Source organism: Phalacrocorax carbo, chromosome 16 (assembly GCF_963921805.1).
Source record: "Phalacrocorax carbo chromosome 16, bPhaCar2.1, whole genome shotgun sequence".
In the NCBI taxonomy this organism is placed as follows: domain Eukaryota; kingdom Metazoa; phylum Chordata; class Aves; order Suliformes; family Phalacrocoracidae; genus Phalacrocorax; species Phalacrocorax carbo.
This window is the reverse complement of record NC_087528.1, coordinates 2084268-2107482: the sequence shown is the minus strand read 5'-3', so window position 1 is coordinate 2107482 and position 23215 is coordinate 2084268. Positions and strand designations below refer to the sequence as shown.

General features: G+C 51.6%; 1 protein-coding gene across 1 annotated transcript; it reads left to right on the top strand.

Annotated features, from left to right (window-relative positions):
• The first annotated feature begins 1751 nt into the window (after positions 1–1751).
• Positions 1752–22617, top strand: CDR2L (cerebellar degeneration related protein 2 like). Its single transcript, XM_064466992.1, has 5 exons — positions 1752–2205; positions 14674–14786; positions 16116–16264; positions 17233–17397; positions 19189–22617. The coding sequence occupies exons 1-5, from the start codon at positions 2127–2129 to the stop codon at positions 20072–20074; spliced, it is 1392 nt and encodes a 463-aa protein (XP_064323062.1). The 5' UTR covers positions 1752–2126; the 3' UTR covers positions 20075–22617.
• Positions 22618–23215: the final 598 nt, after the last annotated feature.

Below are 23215 nucleotides of genomic sequence, written 5' to 3'. Positions count from 1 at the left end.
CAGCTCACAAAAACACTGCAAGCACATCTTTTTGTTGTCGCTGAGTTACGTCTCACATGCTCAGCTCTGCAAACCTCCTTTCTTCGGAGGACATGAGCTAATTCTAATCGTTTTGCAAAAGGAAGCAATGTGCTGGCTCCCCAGCTGGGGCAGACTGTGGGAATTCTCATTTGTTGGCATATGATCTGTCCAGAAATCGCCCGTGTTTGATTATATCGAGTGACAGGTCAGATCGGAGGCATTCTTGTAAAACCTACCGGAAAAAAAATATTTTCATAAAATCATACGTCAGGCTTTTGCTGTCAAACAGCCTAGGGCTTTGCATCCACACACTCAGTATGGCTACGCTATACAGACAAACGATGCTAGTTTATTGTTAGGAACAGCACGCTTTTCACAATTATTTTTCATGGTCAATATCTTCTGATTTCTATATTAAAATTGCTCAGAAAGAGATCTGGGAGCCGGTCAGAGATGGCTTCCTCCCAGATTAACTTTGCTGAGTTACAAACATCAAGTTAAAAAAGAGTTTCCTTGATTCCTGTCTACAGCTGCGTGAAGGCAGAAGACTTTCCAGGCAGTCACTGAATTTTGGGAGCCTGTAGATGTGCGGGAGAGGTCTCGGAGGAGGGCAGGGGAGTGGAATTGCCTGCAATTTCTCTCTTATTCCCTGCTTTGTTTCCCTCTGCTGCTGCCGCACATGAGAGCTGGGTACTGGCCACCGCTTTGCCCACCCAGGGGCTCTCAGCTGCCTGCCACTGCTGGGCTGGACGGAGTTTTCTGATGCAGATCCCATCTTTTCTGGATGCACGGTCTGCTGCTCTTCCATAAACACCTTGTATTGCCTTTTCTGAGGCACCGCTGCAAGGTAGTGCAACCAAGCATAGATCCAGGGAGTTCCATCACACAGAAGGCAAACAAACAAACAAAAAAATCTAAACCCACTGTCACATGAGTTAATTTGGATCTGATGGATTCCAGGGCTGACAAGGACAAATAAACCCCCTCAGACCAAACTCCACACTAGCAAGGAGGAACAAAGCCACCTTCTCTAGCCCTTATGCCCTTAAGCTGAAAAGCAAGTACCAAAATCCCAAGTATTTTCTGAACTTACTCGTATGTGACAGACACATCTCCTCCTCAGAACCCTACAAATCCTCACTTCCCTCAATTTTAAGCTCCTTCTACCCTTCAGAAAGACACAAGAGTTTGTCCTCAAGAGAGAAACCTGTATCAGAAGCGCTGATGCCTCATGAGGGTGTGAACCAGGGAGAAGAGAGTAGGAGGAAGAGCTAGGGAAGGCGCAACGCTAAGGTGATGCAGGGGGGTGGGTCCCCTTCCACAGCCCTAGCTAGGTTGCTCAGAAACATCCCCACCTTTGAAAAGCAGCCCATCCAAACCCACCAAGGCAGAGAAGGCACTGACGGGTCCCCACACTTGTCCAAAGTCACCGAGAAGCCCACGACACGCTCCGCACCCCAGCCAGCGCCAGAGCAAGCCCTGCTCCTGGCTGCCCTCCCCGGGGGTGCGGGGACCCCGCCGGAGGCATCGCGGGGGGGTGGGGGGGGCTGCGGGGCAGCTCCCTTCGCCTTGCGGCCGGGGTCCCCTCCGCTTTGCCAACCCCAAACCCCGCTCGCTCCCTGCAGCCCCGCGCCCGCCCCGCTGTCCGCGGCAGGGCTGGGCGGGGAGGGGGAGGAGGAGGAGGCGGCGGCCGGCCTCGCCTCGCCTCCCCCTTCCCTCTCGCCGGGTTTCCTTGCAGCATTTCCATGCTAGAGGTCTCCACCGAGCTGCGGAGAGAGGATCTGCCTGGCTGCGCCGGGCCCTCTTCCTTCCTTTGTGCATCCCCCAGCCCCGTGCAAGCCGTGCCCCCCCGCCCCGGCCGCCACGTCCCCGCTCCATCCCGGCCCCCCCGAGCCTCCCCCGGCCCTGGAGGCAGGAGGAAGCCGACCCCTGGGCAGGCAGAGCCGAGTGCCACGTCCTGCCACCCCCGCTTCCCGGCCCGGCCGGGCACCGAGGCCGCATCCCTGCCCGCATCCCCGCATCCATCCATCCCCGCTCCGCATTTTCGGCGGCGGCGGGGTCCCCTTTGGCGGATGCTGCGCGTCTCCCCGGACCGCTGGTGCTAAATGCTGAGCACCGACAGGATGGAGGAGTTTCAGAGCGAGGAAGAGGAGCCCTGGTACGACCAGCAGGACCTGGAGCAGGGTAAGGATGGGGGCACCCCGCAAGCTGCCAGGGATGGCGGGCCAGGGGGATGCGGGGGCAGAAAAGGGGGCACATCCCAGGTACAGGAGGGTGGGATACCTTCTCTCAGGACTAACATTCGCTTGGCAAAGCCAGCACCTTGTCCTGTGGCGGCACCTCCGTGGAAATCTCAGCTCTGCTGTTCCAAACCACTGTCCTGGCCGTGGAAAGTTTAAACCCATCAGAGAGAGGCAGGGAGCCCAGGTGTGCCCTGAGCACCAGGGAGGTTAAAAATTTGGTGTGTGACATCCGCAAGGAACCTGGTTCCCCGGAAAACTTGCTGCAGGCAGAATCAAACATGGGTAGTTATGACATTGCTTTCATTGCAGAGCACTTGTGGGTAGAGTTAGCAGGCACACCAGTTAGAAATTAATACAGGAGAAATAATGTGTTGCTAAGCCGAGGATGCTGAAAGTGTCTCCCAAAAGCTCTTTCTGCCCAAATCTAAATCCAGGGGGATCTTCAGCTCCTACGTCACCTCATTACTTCTGGAGATTTTTCCAATCAGCCATAAAAGCAGGAGAAATGGGGAAGGGGGGGGGAGGCGGGGGAAATCAAGGCCAAGTTTCAAACAGCAGAAATAGCCTTGTTAGAGGAGAAACATTCACTTGTGTTGTTTGTTTTGAAGAACCGTACCTACATTTGCACTCGTTCTATGTAATGTTTGTCCTACGGCTGGACAGTTGGTGGCTGTGGGTGTTTGGGGCTTCTTTTTGGGTTTGGGTTTTTTCTTATCTTAATATCTTAAGTCAACACACAATAAGTAAATAACTGAAAGAAGTCCCGTTTCAGGCCAGTGGCCCAGGAACAAACTGAACTGCTTTGTCAATGTGTAGGGACAATCATTCCTATCTAAACACAGTACTCTTCCGACACCTTGCCCTATAGGTACAGTACAGTTATATATTTGCTCTAGCCAGCCGCCTGTCAGCAGGGACGTGCGGTCCAGCTGCAGTGCCTCTGCCCATGTCAGTCCAGTATATTATGTCATGATTTAAAGTTTACACAACTTCAGCTGCAGGGCAGAGGCCCAGCAAGGAATGATAACCAGCCCCCCAGGGATTGTTGCAGCTGGTTTTTAACCCCAATTTCCCAGTTAACAGAAAGTATCAATAGCAGGGTACTGGGCCCCGTCCTTTGAAACACAATGGTCAAATTAAGCCAGGGCAGAGCACAGAGATGGAGGTATCAGCTGAATAAACAGTGCAGCCTTTGAATGCTCAGAAATTCACATTTCTGGGTGACGTCTTCCCATGGCTCACAAGGGGCCTGGGCACTCGTCCAGGGGCAGGATGCAGGCTGAGGAACAGCAGAACTACAGATGAATATAGGGAGTGTTGAACAACATGGGACCGACTGATTTTTAGCCTAACGCTGTCCCTGGTGTCAGGTTCATGAGTCAGCACTGGCACCGTACAACTGGCTCAACAATAAAACCACCTTCCCACTGCAGGCCAGGTTCCCAGCTCTGTCCTGGCAACATAAATGCAGAATAACTGTCTCGGGATGATGGATTGATGCTGGGAATAGACTCGACCTTTGAGCACATACAGGACTGGAAGAACACACAGACCCAAAACAAAGCCCAGCTGTGGGGTTTGCAGCCTCCTGTACGAATGGGGGCTGCTCAAGCTTGCACAAACTCAGAAGGAGGGATGGGGAAGGCTTTAGCTAAAATCAGCCAGCTGGAAAGGTCCTACGGGGTAATTACAACCGTAATTAATTTGCATGGTGCACAAAGCCTCATGAAGGACAGTGCTAGACTTTGCCCACGTACGCTGCGCCTTTGCATTACAGCCATAGCAGTGTCCGGAGGCCTCTGGTGACGGCACAGCCATGAAGCTGTTGGTTTGGAAATGGGGGGTGGAAGTATGGTGGAAGACGTCCAGCATAGCACGATTCGGAGGCGGTCGCGGGCCAGCATTGCTAAGAGGATTGGCACGCCAGCAGCCCAGGGTCGCGCAGAAACCCACTGCCTGGCAGCAGCACCAGGAGGGCGGAGGACAAAAGCATAGGCTTAAAAGCTGTTCCTTAGGAGCGAGGGGTGGGAGAAAAGAGAAGCAACCCAAGCTAGGAGAGTGGAGAAGGTTCTTCTGTGAACCAGTTGGTTGCTGGGCCTTTATCGTCATTTCACAGCGTCATCAAATATTTATTACATTTACATCCAAAACTGTTTGCTAAGCAACGGATGGCTTAACTGGGAGCTCTGTGATGATTATGTTAATTAACCATTTTAGCACCACAGAGGAAATCATGCCTCCAGCCCCACTCCGAGCACCTGTTTCTTTCCGCCCCATCCTCCACAGAACCTTGGCTTGCCGAAATAACTCATTTTTTCTAGAAAATAAATGCTAATTTGTCTTCCTTCCGTGCCCCCCCCCAAGTGCCCACAGCAACTGATTGCATCCACCACTTGCCTTGGAGGCAGCAAGACCTGGTCCCCAGCCTCAAGGCCCTTCCAGCCTCATTCAAATTAAGCCGGTGCCTTTCAGATTCCTTTACCTGTTTCCTAGCATGCTGTAAGCCTGCATGGTTAAAGGGGGTTGTACCAAGAGTGCCTTAGCACACAGAAGCAGCCAAATCCCAGCCAGGAGACTTGGCAGTGACATGGAGACAGTAGTGGTATCCTCTGAGGTGCTTCATTCATATGATGTTGCCTCTGGGAAGGCTTTCTGATTTAAAGAAAGTGGTAAAAATGGAGCTCTGATCACTTGGTAGAGTGCCTTTGCTTATTGCCAGCATTTCTAAGCATGAAGAGATGTCAGTGCTTCTTTAGTTCAGCCACAGCCTCACCTTCTATGGGCTGGGGAATTTGTGCCTCTAAGCGTTAAAAGCAGAATACAGTGATGGTGAACCTTTTCCCAGCCATTGAGAACTGATGATGTGGCTACAGTTGCATCATACTGTACATGCAGCCACACCCCAAGAGAATGAATGAGCTAAAATTGGAAAGTCTGAGCTGGGGATAAGTGGGGACACCTTTGCTGTTCATCAGAAGCATTTGTGTTTGGAATGGCTGCGTGCCAACTCAGTCGCACCTGGATCCAAACAGAGCAGAGACCAGACCCAGCAGCTATCTCTGCCGGCCACTTCCAGCCTTTATCACCGCTGCAGCACTCCAAGTCCTCCGCGCAGTCACCCTGCTGCATTCCCTGGTCTCCCCAGCCTCCCTATCCCCCTGCCAGCATCCAGGTCTAAGCCAAAGAGCACAGCGCAGCCCAGGTGGAGGGCTCTCAAAGCCACCCTTGCAGTCCCTGGAGCCTAAATACAGCCTGAGTGCTGGGACGATTACTCCTGTGTAAATAAAATGGCCTTGTACCGCTCTCAGCCAGCAGGACCAGAGATAGCACAGGAACCAACACATAGTCTCATTGCCACTGCGAGACGGATAGTCCCCTCGTTCTGGGCAGCCACAGAAATTTCAGGGCCAAACCATCTGCAATGCAGGCTTAGGACTTTACAACTGTAACCTCTAAAGGTCTCCAGATTTAAGTATCTTATTTTAATCATCCTCCTCCTGCAAGCATCTGATTGCTTGCATGCTAAGAAGGAAAATGACACAAGGTGCTGAGCTTGCACCGCTCCTAACTCATCCACGTAAAGACACAGGGTCACCAGCGCTCTGGTGACCGGCCCCTGACGGCAGGATGAGCCCAGGGGATCAGCACCTGCACCCACAAGCGCCCATACCTGCCTGTTGTCTGCATCACCCAGCCTACGTGGGGTGGTCCATAGAGCTGCAGTTCACCATTGGCTTGCCCAAAGGATTCACAGCAGTGGGGAGCAGGTGGTACCCCAAATTCTGTCCCTCGTGATGCAGTTATCCCAGCAGTGCAGCTCAGGGGACTAGCCACACAGCTTGCCTGTCCTCCAGGAGCCTAGCGGTTAACTCGCTGCCCTTCCCAGCAGCGAGACAGAAGGACAGGGTTTTGCCTGCAGTAGCTGAGCCACTGACTTATTTAGCAGTGCAGTACAGCAGGCAGCTTATGGAAGTGGAAAGTTTTCTAGTGCCTAATTGCTGAGCTGCTTGGGAATGACAAGAGGGACGAGAAAAGTCGCAGGGGACGAGGAAATCAGACGACAGGTTAGTTTGAGAAAGGGATCAGAGCCTCCACGCCTAGAGAGGAAAAAAATAAATTAAAAAAAAATATGCAGCAACTTCCACAATCTCCCTCCTAGTGTCTCACAGAAGCTCCTTTCTACATCTGCTGAACCCCAGGCACATAATTCCAGCTGTGGGAGGGAGCAGAATTAGAGGAACTCCTGGAAAAGAAAGGAGAGGCAAAGGGGAAAAAAAAAAAAAGAAAAGGAAAGAAGAAATCAAAGTTTTCCATATCTCCCATCCTGAAACAATCAGCCAACAGTGGCATTTCTCCTTGGCAAGGCCATGTGCAAGGCAGTTACGGTCCGAGTCCTGAAGGACGTTCCTCCCACAGCAGCCCTGAGCCCGAGGGACTGGGAGCCCAGGCAGCGGCCGCTAACGCCCTGCACGCAGAGGCTCCCCCCCCCCACCCCTGCATTTCCCAGTCCTCTTTCTTTCTTCCTGTACCAGCCAGCACTGGCTGGTGACAGGGCAGATGCGCTGACTCGGTGTGACAGTCAGGAACCACTTAGAGCTGCAGCAGCACCACAGCCCGATCCTGCTCAGGCTAAAAGCGGTGCCAGCGCTCGGGCTAATGCACGGCTTGCTTGCTCCTGCACACACTCCATCTCTGCTGAAAGGCCTTTCCCAGAGCAGCACAGCGGTATATTTCCACCTCACCCGACGAATATATCTGTGTGTTCACACCAAACACATCATTAGGGCTTCCAAAGCTTCTACTTAACAACCTCAAAAATACATATGAGGGCCAAGAATTTGGGAAAATATCTCCAATACAAAATGCCCCGGAGGAACGAGACCAGATGTTACACAACTGCTGGTCTTTGCACGACTGGGAATTTTAAAATGATTCTATGTTAGGGTTTGGTTTGGGTTTTTTTTAATACATATTTAACAAACAGTCATAAACCTTGTCTCCAAAAGGTGACAGATTTTTTAGTGGTTTAAACAGCCTGTTCCTCTACAGCCTTCTGGGAAGTCACTCTGGTTTATCCTGTGGGCAGTGCAGCTGCCCTGGCACTGCTCAGTTAACTTGTCTCCTCCCTGAAGAGGAGTGTGTAGCATCCAGGTCCATGCTGACCTTTTCCAATTATGCAGCTGCAGCGATGGCAGCTGGAGCTAGGACGTTATCATGCCATCCTCCAAGTTTTCTTGGCCCACAAGCACATGTGAGTCCTGGGAAGGCACACTGGGCTGGGAGTGGCGGCTGAGCACCGGTCGCTGCAGGAGGAGGCAAAGCAAGGAGCAGCGCAGCACATCATCCCCCCCCCGAGCATCAGTCTTTGCAGCAGAGCTGCTTCAGGGAGGTGTTGGCGGCTCCTGAAAGAGGCATTGCCCTGCATCCTGCTCAGGACTAGTGATGGACATAAATAACACCGTCTGGAGAGTACATCAAGTATTTCATCACTCCCTTTCCTTGCAGACTCCGACTGGAAGGCTACAGCACTCTGTTCTTCCTGCATAGCTCCACAAATGGCACCGATTACTCACCTGAGGTCAGGACCTCTTCCCACACGGGCAGCATCTCCAGCCAGTACCAATAGCCAGGCACAAGGCAGCTGAGCTGTGTGTGAGCTTAGCACCTGGAGGAACAGGGCTTCAGAGCATTTCCCAGCAGTGGATGGGAAGTGAGCAGTAGCAGAGCAGCAGCGTGCAAGATTATACACTTTTCTTCAAAGCCAAGCAGAGGAGCTGCTAGAGGAGAGGTGGGGAGGTTTTTGGTGTTGCTGCAGAGGGTCAGGCTCTCTTCTGCATTTAACTGTCACACGTGGCTGTGGAAGAAGGATCTTCTTGGTATCTACATGCCTTTGGCACATGAGAAGTAGCAGAGGGGAATAACCAGCAGCTGTGGTGGTCTTGGGGGCTGCTGCAGGTGGCAGCTGTGCTGGAACTTGGTTGCTCTCCCAGAGACCAAACCACTCGGGATTAGTGGTCCCACCTGCCTCCCCCCAGCAAGAGGACAGCAAGGGCAGCCGAGCTGGCTGGCAATGGCTGAGAGTAGGAGGGTATGTTGTGTGAGCACGAGCGGGGCCGGAGAGCTGACGCGGTTGTGGCAGCCCATTGCTGTGGGCGCCGTGCCCTGCCACATGAGTACGCTGACCTGTCCTTTGCAGGTCACCTTTGCTTGGGGCTCTGCACATGCACAGTACAGTGGTACAGCAGCAGCAAAGACATGTAAAGTCCCCCTGGAGCTAAACCTCCTTGTCTGTCCCGGGTCAGTAACAACCTCCTGCTCCCAAAACACACTGCCAAGATGAAATTCCCACATGGCATCAATCCACATGTTTGTGTCTTTAGCTTTAAAAGAATAAAAGCCTCTATTCACAGTTCTCTGCATCCCAACATAATTAATTAGTTAGAGCTTTGCTGCCTGGAGGAGGGGTGCACACAGGAAAGCACTGGCTGCCTTTCTCCTTCCTCTCTCCTCGCTTCTTTTCCCCAGCAACTCCACTTGTATGTATTTATTTAGGACACTTTCTGATCCAGGTGCACTATCAGAGCCTCCGAGCCACCAATCACCGAGCTCTTTGAAACCATTTTAGCCTACAAGGCAAACACGGGCATCGAGCCTGTTTAGATAAGAGAACAGCAGGGAAAGATGCAGATGGGGCCCAGTCATGGTCTAATAACGTACTCTGTGTTATCATGCTCTGACAACTTGGCAAAATGCACATTGATTGCTGTGGGCACAGGGGTGGGACTGCTGTGTATGCGTTTGTATAGACACATACAGCTTATAAGCAGAGGTAACTGTTCTAGGTCTAAAATATTAATATATAGGGGATGCTGTGGGGCACAGATGATAGAGGGCAGAAAGAAAAAGGTGAGCATCAATTAAATCCAAAAAGCCTGATGAGCATCTAAGAACAAAAAAAGAAGAGCTGATAGAAAGGAAATACTGAACAGGACTGAAAAATACAGAAGGCATGGATGGGAGCAGCAGGGGCAGGGAAGGCTGGAGGGTTTCCTTGCAGCACAGCACGGCACAGACAGCGCACCCCTGAGCCCCTTGTTGGGGTTTTCCACTCCTTGGTGGTCCCACTTTTGCTCAGGGGACTAGAGGTGGCACGGAGGGAGCTGCTCTCATCGCACTGTGCTTGCCTTGACCCCCTGCAAACCACATCTCTCTGCCACCACCCGAGCTCCCCCCCTACCAGGGAAGCCTGCAAATCCAAAAGCAGCCCAGAGGTATGTAAGAGATTACATGAGAGGAGAAAAAAAGGGAAAGAAAAGGAAGGGAAAAAAAGCAAGCAGGAAATCCAGCAAGTCTCATTAGGCTAACAGAAATGCCCGTGTAGCCACCAGCTAGAGCTACAGTTTGAAAGAAGGAGGGGAAGCGGGAAGACGCGGCTGTGCTGCAGGGACTTCACGCACACCTCTCGCCTGCACTCAGCCAGCCCTGCCAGAGGCACCTTCCCCCTCGCTGCACGGGGCCGCTCCGCAAAGCGAACCATGCCTTTGCGGTACACCTGATTACACCAAAATGGCAGATCCCCACAAAAAAAACCACACAGAACACCAAGTGCAAAGCTGATTTGGGTAAGAACGTCCGAGTTACGCCCATATAAAAGGGATGGAGAATCCATGCGTCAGCAGCAACGCTGGTGGCTCTCTGAAAGCTCTGCCTGGCCATAGGAAACACTACCATCTGTGGAATGGGTGTGTTGAAAAGCCTTTTTCACATCCAGACATGCCTACAGGTTGTTTGCAAGATGCTGTCAGATGGCACTTGCTTCTCTGCGCTCCAGCACGTTCCATCACAAAGGCTTATAAGGGCTAAGGACACAGATTGCCTCCCTCACCTGTCATGGAGCAGCAGTAAGTGATATACAAAAAGCTGATCTTCATTGTAATATACCCAGACAGCACAATCCCTTGCAACTAAGAAGAAAAACAAATGAGCAGCAAGTACACCCTACCCTGGGGTAAACCCGTATAGCATCATTTATTTAGATTTTTGAAAGGAATAATTGCACCTACCCTGGACTCTAAGTACCCGTGTGTAATGGAGCGGACAGCAAATGCAATTAAATTAAACGTCAACAGCATTAAACATCAGTTCTTAACTCTCAACCTACCCCATCCATCAGCTAACAAGCACCCTGAACTTCCTCCGGAGACCACCCCAGAGCTCTGCTAGCTGCCCCTCCCCGCTCTTTAGCAGGTGAATTCACCATCTGCAGCAGCAGGAGAGGAGCAGCCTTTTCCGCAGCCCCACATTTAGGAAGGGGCCATAAGTAATTCCTTCACTGATGCTTAGCTGAAAAGGCCCTGCAAACACATGCATCATAAACCCCTGCCTTTTGGCACCACAAGCCGAAGGACTTCCACCACCCCCTGCAAGCCTGCCTGTCTCGCTGGACGGGGAGAGGGCTGGTTTATTTAAAGGTGAGGAGCAAAGCTCCCCTCGCCCGTGCTCAGAGCAGCAAGCATGTTCTCTCACAGCCTAAACACAAATCCCTCGATGCAGGAGGGACGAAGGAGGAGAGCCCGAAGCGGCTGCTCCAGATGGTGGCTTCCTCCAGAAAGCCGCATTTACGAGGACCATCTGAACAGCCACCGGATCACCGTTGTGCCGAGAGCAGCCGAAACCTCCCCTGCCCAGCACCAGGCTTACGCTCCCCTGAAGCCACAACCAGGAGATGCTGGGGGGGAAGCCCCGCTTCGGAGAGCGGGCTGTGGCAAAGACTGCTCTGCCCAGACAGGTGCGGGCCAGCACTGGGAAGGCAGAAACAGCTCTGAGCCCTCTTTGTGCCTCATTGCAAGCTTCTGCAAATGCGGGGCAGCCGGGAAGCGCCCCGCGCAGCAGCCCCATGCAGTGCACATCTGCCTGTGCCAGCACTGCCACAGGATGCTGCAGCTTGTTCCTCAGCCTCTTTCGGTCAAACACAACCTGCTACAGCTTTTGGATCAGGATTTTTTCAAGTTTCCTCAGCAACACAGAGCCAGCAGAATTATCACTGGGCTGCTGATGGTGATCTCTGCAGCTCCAGGATGCGCTGCCCGGCCATGCTCCCCTGTGCTGCGCGCTGCTTGGATTCAACTCCTGCTCCCTTCCCACCATATGGTCTCTTCTTTTCCCCTCCCTCCTTGCTCAGGCGCCTTTCCCGTGGAAGCTCGCAGGGAAACGCAGCCTCCGTCCCTCCCTCCGCTCCGCTCCCTAGGCGCAGCTCTTTGTTTGGGGACGCAGGCTGTCTCCTTGGCTGGTGTTAATTAGAAGGGTCACGTCAGCGCTTGCAGCGCTGAGAGCCAGAGGGCACCGAGCTGGTGCTGCCCAGGACAGTTTGCATCCGCGCTCCTCTCCCAAACAGGATTTGGGCAACACCAAGGCCCCCAGTTTTTCAAGTTGAGTGTTGGCCATTTCGCAGCGGTGCCTGCAGGGCTGCAGAGGGATTGGGCACATCGAGCGGACACGCAGCACAGCCGCTCCCCACCACTTTATTTCTCCTTCTGCGTCTAGAAGGGAGGGGGAAGGGAGGCATCAGCATATCTGCTAAATTAGGGCAAGTCGTACAGCACTGGCTGGCTGATTTGACAGTGGAGAAGCAAAGAGGAATACAAAAAATTGTGGGAAACCACAGCATTATGCAGAGACAATCTCCAAATTCCTAAAGAGTTCCCCCCCCCCCACCCCAACCTGCTAAAAAATTCACATTCAGGTTCCCAAAGTCTTGAAGGAGAGAAGCTTTGTGCTCCCCAAGCCTGTGCAGAGCCACAATCAGTGCAAAGATCCAGAGGACCTGGTCTAAAGACGACATTAAAGCACTCTGACGTGGCATCCCCTCCCTCCCCACAGTCCCACAGCCTGGGGGAGACCAACAGGTGGGGAAGAGGACTCAGGCACAAGGGGGATGGATGAGACAGGATTACAGAGGATGCTCTGGCTGGCTGGCAGACAGAGAATGAGTGAGTGTGTGAGTGACGACGGCTAAAGCAGTTAAAAGACACTAAAAGAACCAACTCCCCCGTGTCCTTCAAGCCTGGAGTCTCCCAGGCCCTTACGCTCAAAGTGGAAACGAAGAATCAATTTCCTCCTCAGAGCTCAGCCCCTTTCTTTCGTCTTTCCCACTCGTCCCCAAACGCTGCCCATTTCCCCCATTAAATTATTGCTGACAGAGCCCTTTAAATTACAATGCAGGATCTTACACTGCCTAATCCACTTAACTCAACCCCAGCTGATTAAATTGGATGCCATATGGAGGGAGAGCACTGGTGTAATCCGCAGGGACAGGGGCACACTTGACTCATTACCTGGAGCGCAGCATGGAGCCCTCTCGCTACACGCCTCTGCACCAGCGCCCTGCTTGCTGCAAGGGATGCGATTTGCAAGGTGCCGCTCTCCAGCGATGACACCAGCTCTGGCAAGGTAGCGGTGCCATTAAATCCTGCCCCAAGCAGCTTAAAGGCACAAATTGTCCTCCATCTCTGCTGGCATCTGGCCGTTCCCCCATCCCCAGCTGGTATAGCAAACACACGGTCTCCCAAGGGCACTTTGGAAACTGGGGAAATTTGGTGCTTGGGAAAAAAAGAAAAAAAAAAATAAGTGGAGGAAGTCTGTCCATGGGGAAACATGCCAATATCTTGACTGCAGTGATAGCTGGGATTGCAGCCCTCAGACCAGGTCACTGTGCGATGATGAGGATTTTAATTTAAAAGGACACAGCCTAGAATAATGCCCCGCAACGCAGGCTGCGGCTGGAGAGCACATTCCTGTGGTAAAGGGGAGATTTGAGGACACACTGAGCAGCTGTTGGCTGGACCACGTCTGGGGAGGCGGCCCTCCGGCGGTGCTGGAGCCACCCAGAAAGCAACACAGCCTTCACCCAAACTAATAACGTATCGGCACTTCCCATAGTGCGGCGTTACCCATCAGGAAAGCCCCGTCCCAAACACTGAGAGCGCTCCTCCCAGCGAGCACTCGTGTCTAGGAGGTCAGCGGGAGCCTCGTTTTGTGATGTGCCATTTGAAGTGTGAGAATCAGTCATTTTCCCGGGCTCAGAATACACCATAGGCACCCCAGTTCCCCTTCTTCTTGTCCTAATGACACAAGCATCCCTCTTTGCCAATCAACTGCTTGGCCAAATTAACCACTGGGAGAAATTATAGCTGCTCTCAGTCCTGGCAGGGCTTTTGCAAAACACATCATTAGCTGCAGACTAGAGAGCATGGGCTGAGAAAACACCAGGGCAGGAGACCCAGGTCCTCTCACACACCACAGGACTGCCACTCCTTAATTATCTAAAACTGCATGATAACCATACCCGAGAGAGAAAGAGCAATAACACACATCAGGACCTGTTTCCTTACCTTTTTGAAGGCTTAAGGTCTGAATTTCTTGTGAAAAGAGTCACAGGCTGTCTCTGTAAGAGGTAGAAACTCACCTCTAAAAGCACCAGGATAAACAGGTCAGGCTTTAAGACGACAACCAATTCCTGTGAAAGCAAAGGGATGTTACCAAAGCCAGCTGGGCCACCCCAGGCCCACAAACAGCATCACCTGAGGTGCTCAAGCTTTGGCCAATACAGGACTCGGAGGGTCCTGGGGCTTTTTCTTTACCCAGGAGGCAGCAAACCCAGTATTTTAAGCCAACCACAGTGTCAACATCTATTTTTCCCTACACTTCTAAAGTCAAACTATTTCAGTAGCTCCCTAAGGGCATTTAGAGGTGGCAGGGAGTGAATACAAAGTGGTTTGCCCTCACCCTGGAGCTGCCCCAAGGGAAGAGCCGCCGACCCGGCCAACGCAGCGCTGCCTGGGCAGCGGAGGCAGGAGGTGCTTCCAGCCCCCTCGGGCCACACGTGGTTTTATTACTCATGTCAGTCTATTAGCAGGTGATGGATGGAGGCTGATGAGGAAGGCAAGGCACTCCCTTCATTAGAGATACTAATACAATTTACAGAGCATCCCCAAGGCCCTGCGGGGCTTTACCAACCCTCGCTCTCATTCTGACGGATGCTGAGCCCCTCTCAGCCCCACAGGTCTCAGAGGTAGGGGACGGAGGTGCTGAGCATCTGCCACAGACAAGCCCGGGCCTGGGCCTGGCTACGCAGTGTGTAGTGCAGCACAGAAGGGTTACGCAGCCAGCCAAATCCTCTTTGCATGGAGGAGCTGCAGGCGTCCTGAGCTCAGCCTGCCCTTGCTCCTGCAGCCCAGCAAGAGGAAAGAGGCCAGGTCCTGTATGTCCCATAAGCACACGCACACATCAAAACCTGCCAATAAAACCAGCACCGTGCAAAATGTACCACTGTGTTTGTATGGTGGGATTCGGGGACCCCACCTCATCGAGCCGCAGGAACTGCGGCAGCTTGGTCCCATCTGCTTTTCAGACTTGCATTTGGCCGCGGAGCTGGGGAAGACGCTCCTGGAGCGCAACAAAGAGCTGGAGGACTCCCTGCAGCAGATGTACGCCACCAACGAGGAACAAGTGCAGGAAATTGAGGTGGGAATACAGTGGGGCCAGGGGTGGGGATGGGAGGTGCTCAGCCACCGCTGTCACCTAAGGGCGGTGGTGGGGAAGCAGCGCTTCTGCCAGTGCCAACAGCTCAGATGCCAGGAGAAAGGAAAGGGTGCGCCATGGGATGGGAGTTAAAGTATCTTCTGTAGGTGCCTGAAGCGGGGTGGATTAAGATCTGGTCAAGCCCATCGCAGCCCTGGAGAGGGTCCCCTTTCCCCACTAACTAGATATTCCTCCTGCCCAGAGGTGCACGCCAGATTTCAGCACCAGGTTGCATCTGGGGCACGTTTGGCTTTTCTCTGCCCATCTGCCAGCCTTCACACTCACTTCTCTTTGCTCTGCTGCTGCTGATTTCCCTTGATTCCAGTTATTCATAACCACACTTGTTCCCAGCTGGCCCCTTGGCACCCCTGTAACACAGCCCCCTTTGTTAGAGGCATAAAATAGCTCTTTCTCCAAGAGCTGCAATCTAAATCACTGTTTCAAGCATCCTTTGGGGTCAGGGCAGTATTTCTAATGCTCTGCAGAACTAAGCTTAGAGGCTTAAACCTGCTGTGCTGGGAGGGTTTTCATCCACTGGAAAACTTCTAGGGATCTGTGAATTAAAAAAAAAGATCAGAAACCCCCCGATCTAAAGAGATGCAGGGCAGAGGCGGGCTGTGAGTTCACAAGAGCAGCACATGATGGCTGCAGGGATCTCACAGCTGATGTCCGAGGAAACTGGTAGATGGATTTAGCCGCCCCCCCAGCAGCCCTTCAGAAGCACGTCCACCGTGGCTTTGGGATGTGGCCCCAGCTGAGGGTGAACTCTTGGGTAGGTGCCCCTCTCCCAGGATAAAATCTTGCAATGAAAGACTCACAGAAAGGGGTCTCTTAACATGCAGAAACCGCAAGTCTCACATTTCATAGACTCAGAGTTTTAGTCTGAACTCCCAAGGAAACACAGCTTCTGCAATCGATCTGTCAGACAACCCAGTAAACAACTGGCCAATTTCAGTCAACTTTGGTGAAGGGCCACAGTCCCAGGGATATCAACTTTCTTTGGGTGCTGGAAAAAAAAAGCAGCTGAATAGAGAGAGATTGCGGTTAGTGCCCTTCACAGAGGGCAGGGGAACTTCAATCTTATTTTAGACCCAGAAGTATTTACAGTGGGCAGGGGTATGAGTATTAAACCTGAGCAAAAGGATTCAACCAGGTAGGGGAAAATCAGCCACCAAACATATTATCAGAGGAAGCAAAGGCTGTAGGAATTTCTGCCTGTGAAACAACCTGGATTTTGGACACGGAGCATTTCTGTTTCACTTTTTCTTGCAGTACCTGACCAAGCAACTAGAGACGCTGCGGCAGATGAACGAACAGCACGCAAAAGTCTACGAGCAGCTGGACATGACAGCACGGGACCTGGAGCTAGCTAACCAGAAGCTCGTGCTGGAAAGCAAGACGTCCCAACAGAAGATACAGTGGTACGGCCTCCCCTCCTCCCGCTGCAGCGATGCTGTGCCCAAGAGACCTTCATTTCACCTTTCCCCTGCCCCAAAGCACAGCATGGCTTTGCTATTTAAGCCATTCTCTTACCACTCAGGTTTTGCAGCTATTTACAACACAAGCTCATTGCACCGATGCTGGTTAGCAGAGAGCAGCCACAGCAGACACCCCTGGGACGAGGGCTGGAGAAAGGAGTGTCTGAGGCTGCCAGGAGAGAGGCACGGCAGCTTCTCCTCCTCCTCCTCAGATGTGTTTCCTTGAAGAAGAGGCACAGAATCATAGCAGGGAGGTCCCCAGCACACAGCCCAGCAGAAACACTAGGCACCCATCCAGCATTTAGCAAAACCCTGGCTAGTGCATGAAACACCAGTTTGACAATAACTTTTTCTTTCCTAAAACAAGCCCACGATCAAGGTCATCCCTGGAAACAACCAACTAAGCCATGACCTTGCAGTGCAGCACCTTTTGCAAACATCTGTGGAGAGAGGGAGTTTCAGAGCAGAGAGTTTTACAAACGGCGGTCACAGCCAGAACAAAACTAAATCTCTGCCCGGTCTCTCTGTGTTTACCTCTGCAAGAGAAAGAAAAGGAAGAGAGTAAATAGCTCGCCTTCTTGCTTTTAGTGCAGAGATATTCCAGGCTAGTGCTTATGTCCCAGAGATGACCCTTTTAGCCAACTGATCTGAGAACAGAGGGTCTCAAATTAGTATGATCCCTTGCTGCTGCTTCAATCCCCCACCCTTTTCTACAAACACCCACATTCAAGAGTGACCACGCAGAGAAAAACCGACCTCTGCCATGAAAAGCAAGTGCTGTCATGCTCCCAGAGCACACGCTTGAAACTGGAAGCACCTTCCATAGTCTGGCTTTCTCTGTAGAGAAAAGAACACCTTTGAAGGACCTGTAGTGCCTGGCTCCTCATTCACGCTCCCTCCTCTCTCTGCAGCTTGACGGAAACGATCGAGGGGCTGCAGAACCAAGTGGAGGAGCTGCAGAAGCAGGTGGAGGAAATGCGAAGCCTGGAGCAGCTCCGCATTCGGCGGGAGAAGAGGGAGCGGCGCCGAACCATCCACACCTTCCCCTGCCTTAAGGAGCTGTGCTCCAGCCCCAGGTACGGAGCCTTGCCTTAGCAAACCCCACAACCTTCTCCCCACCTCCTCTGTCCGTAAGCAGGGGATGCAGTGGGTTAGTCCCTCGGGGGTGAGCAAAAGCCCACATACACCCCCACAGAGATCTAGGCTCTGCATCAGAGCCTGAAACTCAATGCCGGAGGTGAAGGGAGGATCTCCCTCTCTCTCACCCACCCACCTGAGCAGGTGGCGTTGCCAAAGCAGAGCCTTCATAATACCAGCATCAGTGATGTCTCGAATGGGGAGACAGAGGCTCTTTTTCAGAGGGCAATAGCAGCTACCGGGAAGATCTGGATGCCTCGCACCGCTGCGCTGGGCCGGGCTGCAGGGGACAGGCATTGCCTGGAGGGGCCGGGACTCTCCTGGCACGTTGGCAGGGATCCACAAGGGAACACACACCAGGCAGGATGCATTGCTTGAGCTCTAGATAGCTCAAACCAGCCCACCCAGTAACACACCATGTGAAGCGGACCCTTACCACGAGCTGCCTACCCAGCTCCCACCTCGAACCAGCACAGATAGTTTTCCCTTTGCAGCTGCCTCCCAGCATCCTGCCAGCATCTCCGGCTCACTGAAACCAGTTGAGTTTGTCCTGTATGACTCCAGTACCACACACCAAGATATGCCACATGCTGTACAAACACCTTCAGCACTATTGCACACTTGATCCTCCTTAAAACACAGCCACTGTGTTAATTTACTGACCTCATGAGGGCATTTCTTGCTCAGCTTTGTCCATAATAGAGGCTTCTTTAAATAGATAAGCAATCGATAAACTCTGTTACTGAAAGCATCCTCTGCCAGAGGATACGAACAAAAGACACTTTTACTGCAGCAGCAACAGGGATGTTTATGAGGCCATAACCTAACCCCCAGCAAAATCCACTTAATGCCTCTGTGGTTCTTTTCTGCCCCCGTCCCCCGATCCCACTCTGTCCCCAGTGCCTCAGGACCTCATTTTGGCTTGCAGCTCTGCGGTTGGCTCTGAAGGTCAGGCTGCCCTTCAGTAGCTTGGAAATCTGTTCAATACCCGCCGCCACCAGTCATGCCTCCCAGGGGAAACCACCGTGCTTGTTTTTTTCCAATCTGTGCTACCCAGATAGGATGCCATGGGCACTACACCGAGGAGGAGGAAAATCTGATTTCCCTAAAGAAACACGAGGGAAGGAGGAAGCGCATGTCATGGCTTCCCAGGCAGTGAGCAACGGAGAAGGGGTAACTGCCAAAAGTCTCTTTCTGCCTCCCTTGCTGTTTAAATCTCCTCCTACGCTCCCTGGAGCACCTCCTAGACACAGGACAGCAGAGCCTGCGCTTCTGGGTTTTGGCTGGGTGGGATTTGGCACTGTTGGCAGCTGCAGCAAGTAGCTGATGAACTCCACGATACAGTGAGAAGCTGAGGAACTCTAGCACAAAAAAACTTAAAGCCTGCTACTTTCAGTTCTTGGACTGGTAGCACTTGAGCATTCATCCTTGCTTCACAGTACCTTGGTGGCTTGTCCATTAATCAGATGAGCCTTTAACTTTCAGGGTTTCATTCCTGTCCTTCATCGCTGATATCAAGTGAGACTGCAGGTTCTCAGAGACAGGGCCAAAAGAGCCACAGCCACATGTTCTGGTCTCCTGGCACATGGGAGGAGGCATATCCCGCTCCATGAGCTGAGGTTGTCTCCTTTCTGGGATTCGGTGGAATTACATGATGATAAGACACAATCTGAGTGCCTCGTGGACTCCCACTTGGCCAGACTCTCTCAAGGGTTTGTCTTCCTTTTCAGGTATGAGGATGCATTCCAGGTCCACAGCTCTTCCACAGAGTTCAACCAGAAGCCACTGGAGAGGGAGAATGAGCGTCTCCAAGCCATGGTGAACTCCCTGAGGTCCCAAGTCAACCAGGAGAAGCAGCGGAAGGAGAGGGTTGAGCGAGAGTACACCTCCGTTATTCAGGAGTACTCGGACCTCGAGCAGCGGGTGTGCGAGATGGAGAACTGCAAACTGCGCATCAAGGAACTGGAAGCAGAGCTCCTAGAGCTACAACAGATGAAACAAGTCAAGAAGTATCTGCTCAGCAGAGAAGACAACTTGTCTGAAGCCCTCCTTGAACCACTGAATAATGCCCCAGAAGCAGACTACATCGACCTGTCTGAGGAGGAAGGAGGGAAGAGTCATGGGCCATCAATGACGCCTTCCCCGAACCACCCTGTCCGGAAAAGCTGCAGTGACACAGCCCTCAACGCCATCGTGACCAAGGATGCTGTGAGCCGGCACGAGGGCAATTACACGCTGCACGCTAACAACGTGCGCAAACGGGGCATGTCCATCCTGAGGGAAGTGGACGAGCAGTATCACGCCTTGCTGGAGAAGTACGAAGAGCTCCTGAGCAAATGCCGCCAGCACAAGGACAGTGTGCGCCACACAGGGGTCCAAACGTCCCGGCCCATCTCTCGCGACAGCTCCTTCAGAGACTTCCGGGGAGAGGGACACGAGTTGGAAGAGCGGAAAACCATGGAGAAGACCATCAGCAAACACGTGGAGGCGGTGGACAAGCGGCTGGAGCAGAGCCAGCCCGAGTACAAGGCTCTGTTTAAGGAGATCTTCTCCCGCATCCAGAAAACAAAAGCAGACATCAATGCCACAAAGGTGAAAAACAAGAGCAGCAAATGAGTCCTGCCTCTCTGCAAACTCCCACGTGCAATCGCAACAGCCAAGCCTCTTCAGCCCCAGGAAACGCCACGTGGCCCCACTGCTTTGAAGGTTCGAGAGGTCTACAAGCAAGAAAACGTCACAGAGACTCAACTCACTTTTTTAAGCTTGGGCTCTGGACAACTCGTTGGGTCAATTGTACATTGTAGTTAGAGGATTTCAGAAACTGTATGATGGATCTCTGCATGAGTTGCTGCCGCTGCCAGACATCACAACAGCAACGTAACCCACACCACGAAAAAAGAAAACTGATCACCTCCTCCACCCTTTTCAGCTTGTCCTACAGCCCAGTTATCTGCAAGCGAAAGCCTGGATGTCCCCCGGCGTCCTGCCACAGCTGGAGCGCCGTGTTTCAAAGAAAAACAAGAAGCCATCAGAACTTCAGGGGCTGCTCCAGCACACCAGCCCAACCCTCCACTTTGGTTTTACGGCTAAGAACCTACACTTGTACCCAAGAGACTTCCGTCTACGCCTTCCCCTCCCCCAAAGGGCAGTATGTTCTTGCTATTTAAGCCATTCTCTTACCAGTCAGGTTTTTCAGCTATTTACAATGCAAGCTCATTGCAACTGGAAAAACTTGAAGAGAGACATAAAACCGATTGTTCCATCTTCATCAGCATCACTTAGTATTTCAGTCCATGCTGTCCAGACTTTGTAGGCATATGGGATTTCCTCGCTTTAAACCTGCCCCAGTATTTCAGCCCAGGTGAAGCACTGTGCCTGGTAGGAACCTGACGACTAGGGCTTTCCCATAAGCTAGACAAGAAGTGCTATTACAGTATCAGAGACATGCTTTCACCTCATGGTCTGGGTACCGGCCCTCTGTGCTGTGCTCTTCAAGAGGTTGCCATTGCCCCATTGTAGCAAACTCCTCAAATACAGCTCGCATGGGCTTGCAGAACTGACTACCAGTGACTTGCATGCAAGCAGAAGGATAAAGCATCACACTCGTATGGCATCAGGACCTCTGGCCCTGGCAGTAGCGCTGATCACACATCGCCCCACGCTTTTGCTCTGAACACCTCCCCAGTCGAGAGGGCAGACTTCAGTCTTCTGCTGAAAATAATCTTCCTTGGCTGAGACACTGTCTCCAAAGGTTGTCACCCCTCGTGTTCCAGTTCACTTTCCAGCACTGAAATCTCCTCACTTTTGCTTCCACAGACACGCAAACACACAGCCAAAAGGCCACTGCAGTCTCAGGAATCGCCAGTTTCCATTTTTCGTGAACTAGATGTTGACCTTGTACGGTCAGGCACGCGTTTTAGGCAGAGAAGCAGCATTTCATTACAGCTTAGGCAACACCCTGAGCATTGAGCCACAAAAACTGAGCAGTTCACTGTAAGCTACCTATTCTGTACCTGCCTGGAGACAAACTTCAGGCCAGATTTGGATTCTATTTTCACCAGCTTACATGCCAAAATCTTGGGGAAATGGTTGGCATTTTTGCAACATTGAGATAAATAAATGAGAACCTGGCTTTGGAAGGGGAAGACACTTAGAACGTAATTATCCTCCATGTCAAGGGCCTTGACGTTACGAGGAGCTACCTTTCTTTCACTTACCATGGAATTAGTGCAAAAATACCCCTCAAAATAGCCTCTTTCACTAAGCTGGCTACCACCGAAGTAAGTTAGCAGGAGTGTGATGCCCAAACTGTACCCGCTCCAGGGGTCTCCTCCTCAAACCACCCACCACCCAACGCTCCGCTCTTCCATGCTCTGCATTTTCAGGTGCCCTGTGGCCCCACACTCAAGAAGCATTAGGAGCCACACGTACAACTGTGGCTACCAGCTCTGTAACAGTATGGAGAACCTTCATGCCTTATTTATTTATAACAGAAAGCAGTTGTCTAATAAAATAAAACAAATAAAAATGAACAAGAGCAACAAAAAGCATCGTGTTGATTTTTCTCGGAGCATTCACCACCCTATTGCTTCAACATTTGTAGCAGGGGACATCTGAAGTAATGTTGGTTTAAGTCAGCTAATATTTACTCTCCCTCGCAGTCGTCTGGTGCTGCTGAGGTGTGGGAAAAGGATCACCTTCACTTTCTGTTTTAAGTAATCTGGCGTGAATCAGCATCACAGTTAAGTGTACAGCAGATTAAATATATTTTTAAGTGCTTTATTTGCTTCTCGAATAAAAAACGGCACCGGTATTCGCAAAGCCGAGACATTCTTTACAACTCTTTTTACTTTTAAGAACAGCAGAAGAGTTATTTCTTTGATTTTCTGTACAATTTGGGTCAAGAAACTGCTTCAGGCTCCTTTGCAGGAAGCAGAGAGAATGCGCCGAACTACACCGCTGCATTATTTATATAACATATATTTTATGCACTGGCACTACTAACATTTGCCACATGATAAAAACCCTTCTTTTGTCAGCTCTGAAGTCTCTAAAACCGTACAATTTCTAAGCTTGCAATTCAAATGCTATTTTTGTTTTAGTCTTTCTTGAAAGCCACACATCCAAAAATGACTGATGTGAGTAGCACAATGTTAGTGTTTGGCTTAACAAAGGACCAGCTGCCATACATCAGCAGTTTGTTCAGCGAACTGCTGAGGGCATTTTTTCTGCATCCAAAAATATTAGTGGCCATATATATACGTCCTGATGACTGCGTGAGTCAGAGTCACTTGATTCTTTTCCTAAGTGAGGCTTTCAGAGATCAAAGGAGGGAAAAATAAGCATCTTCTGGCCTTTTATCCCACCTGCCATCTAAATTTTCGAACTGCTTTGAGAACACCACGGACAACTACACAACTCCATTACGAGGGTAAGATGAGAGTATTGAACAACCTCACTGCAGTGCAGCGACAGCTCTCCGTGTTGCCCTGCCTGGTTCCACCCGACACCTGGCTTTCATATTTACGAATTTTCCCCCCGAATCCTGTATATTTTCAGGGCTGAGAGTTGGTTTTGTGCTGTGACTCAAGAACCTATGTGGTGCCCTGTAACTGGCCTAACAGGGAGCAGCAGCTATTTAATAGCACACCCCCATGATTCGGGACGGAAGGGAAAATACTGCACGCAATTACAATGGATGAGAAACAGTACGATATATTAATCATTATTTCTTAATTTCAGTATTTGACAAAAGCA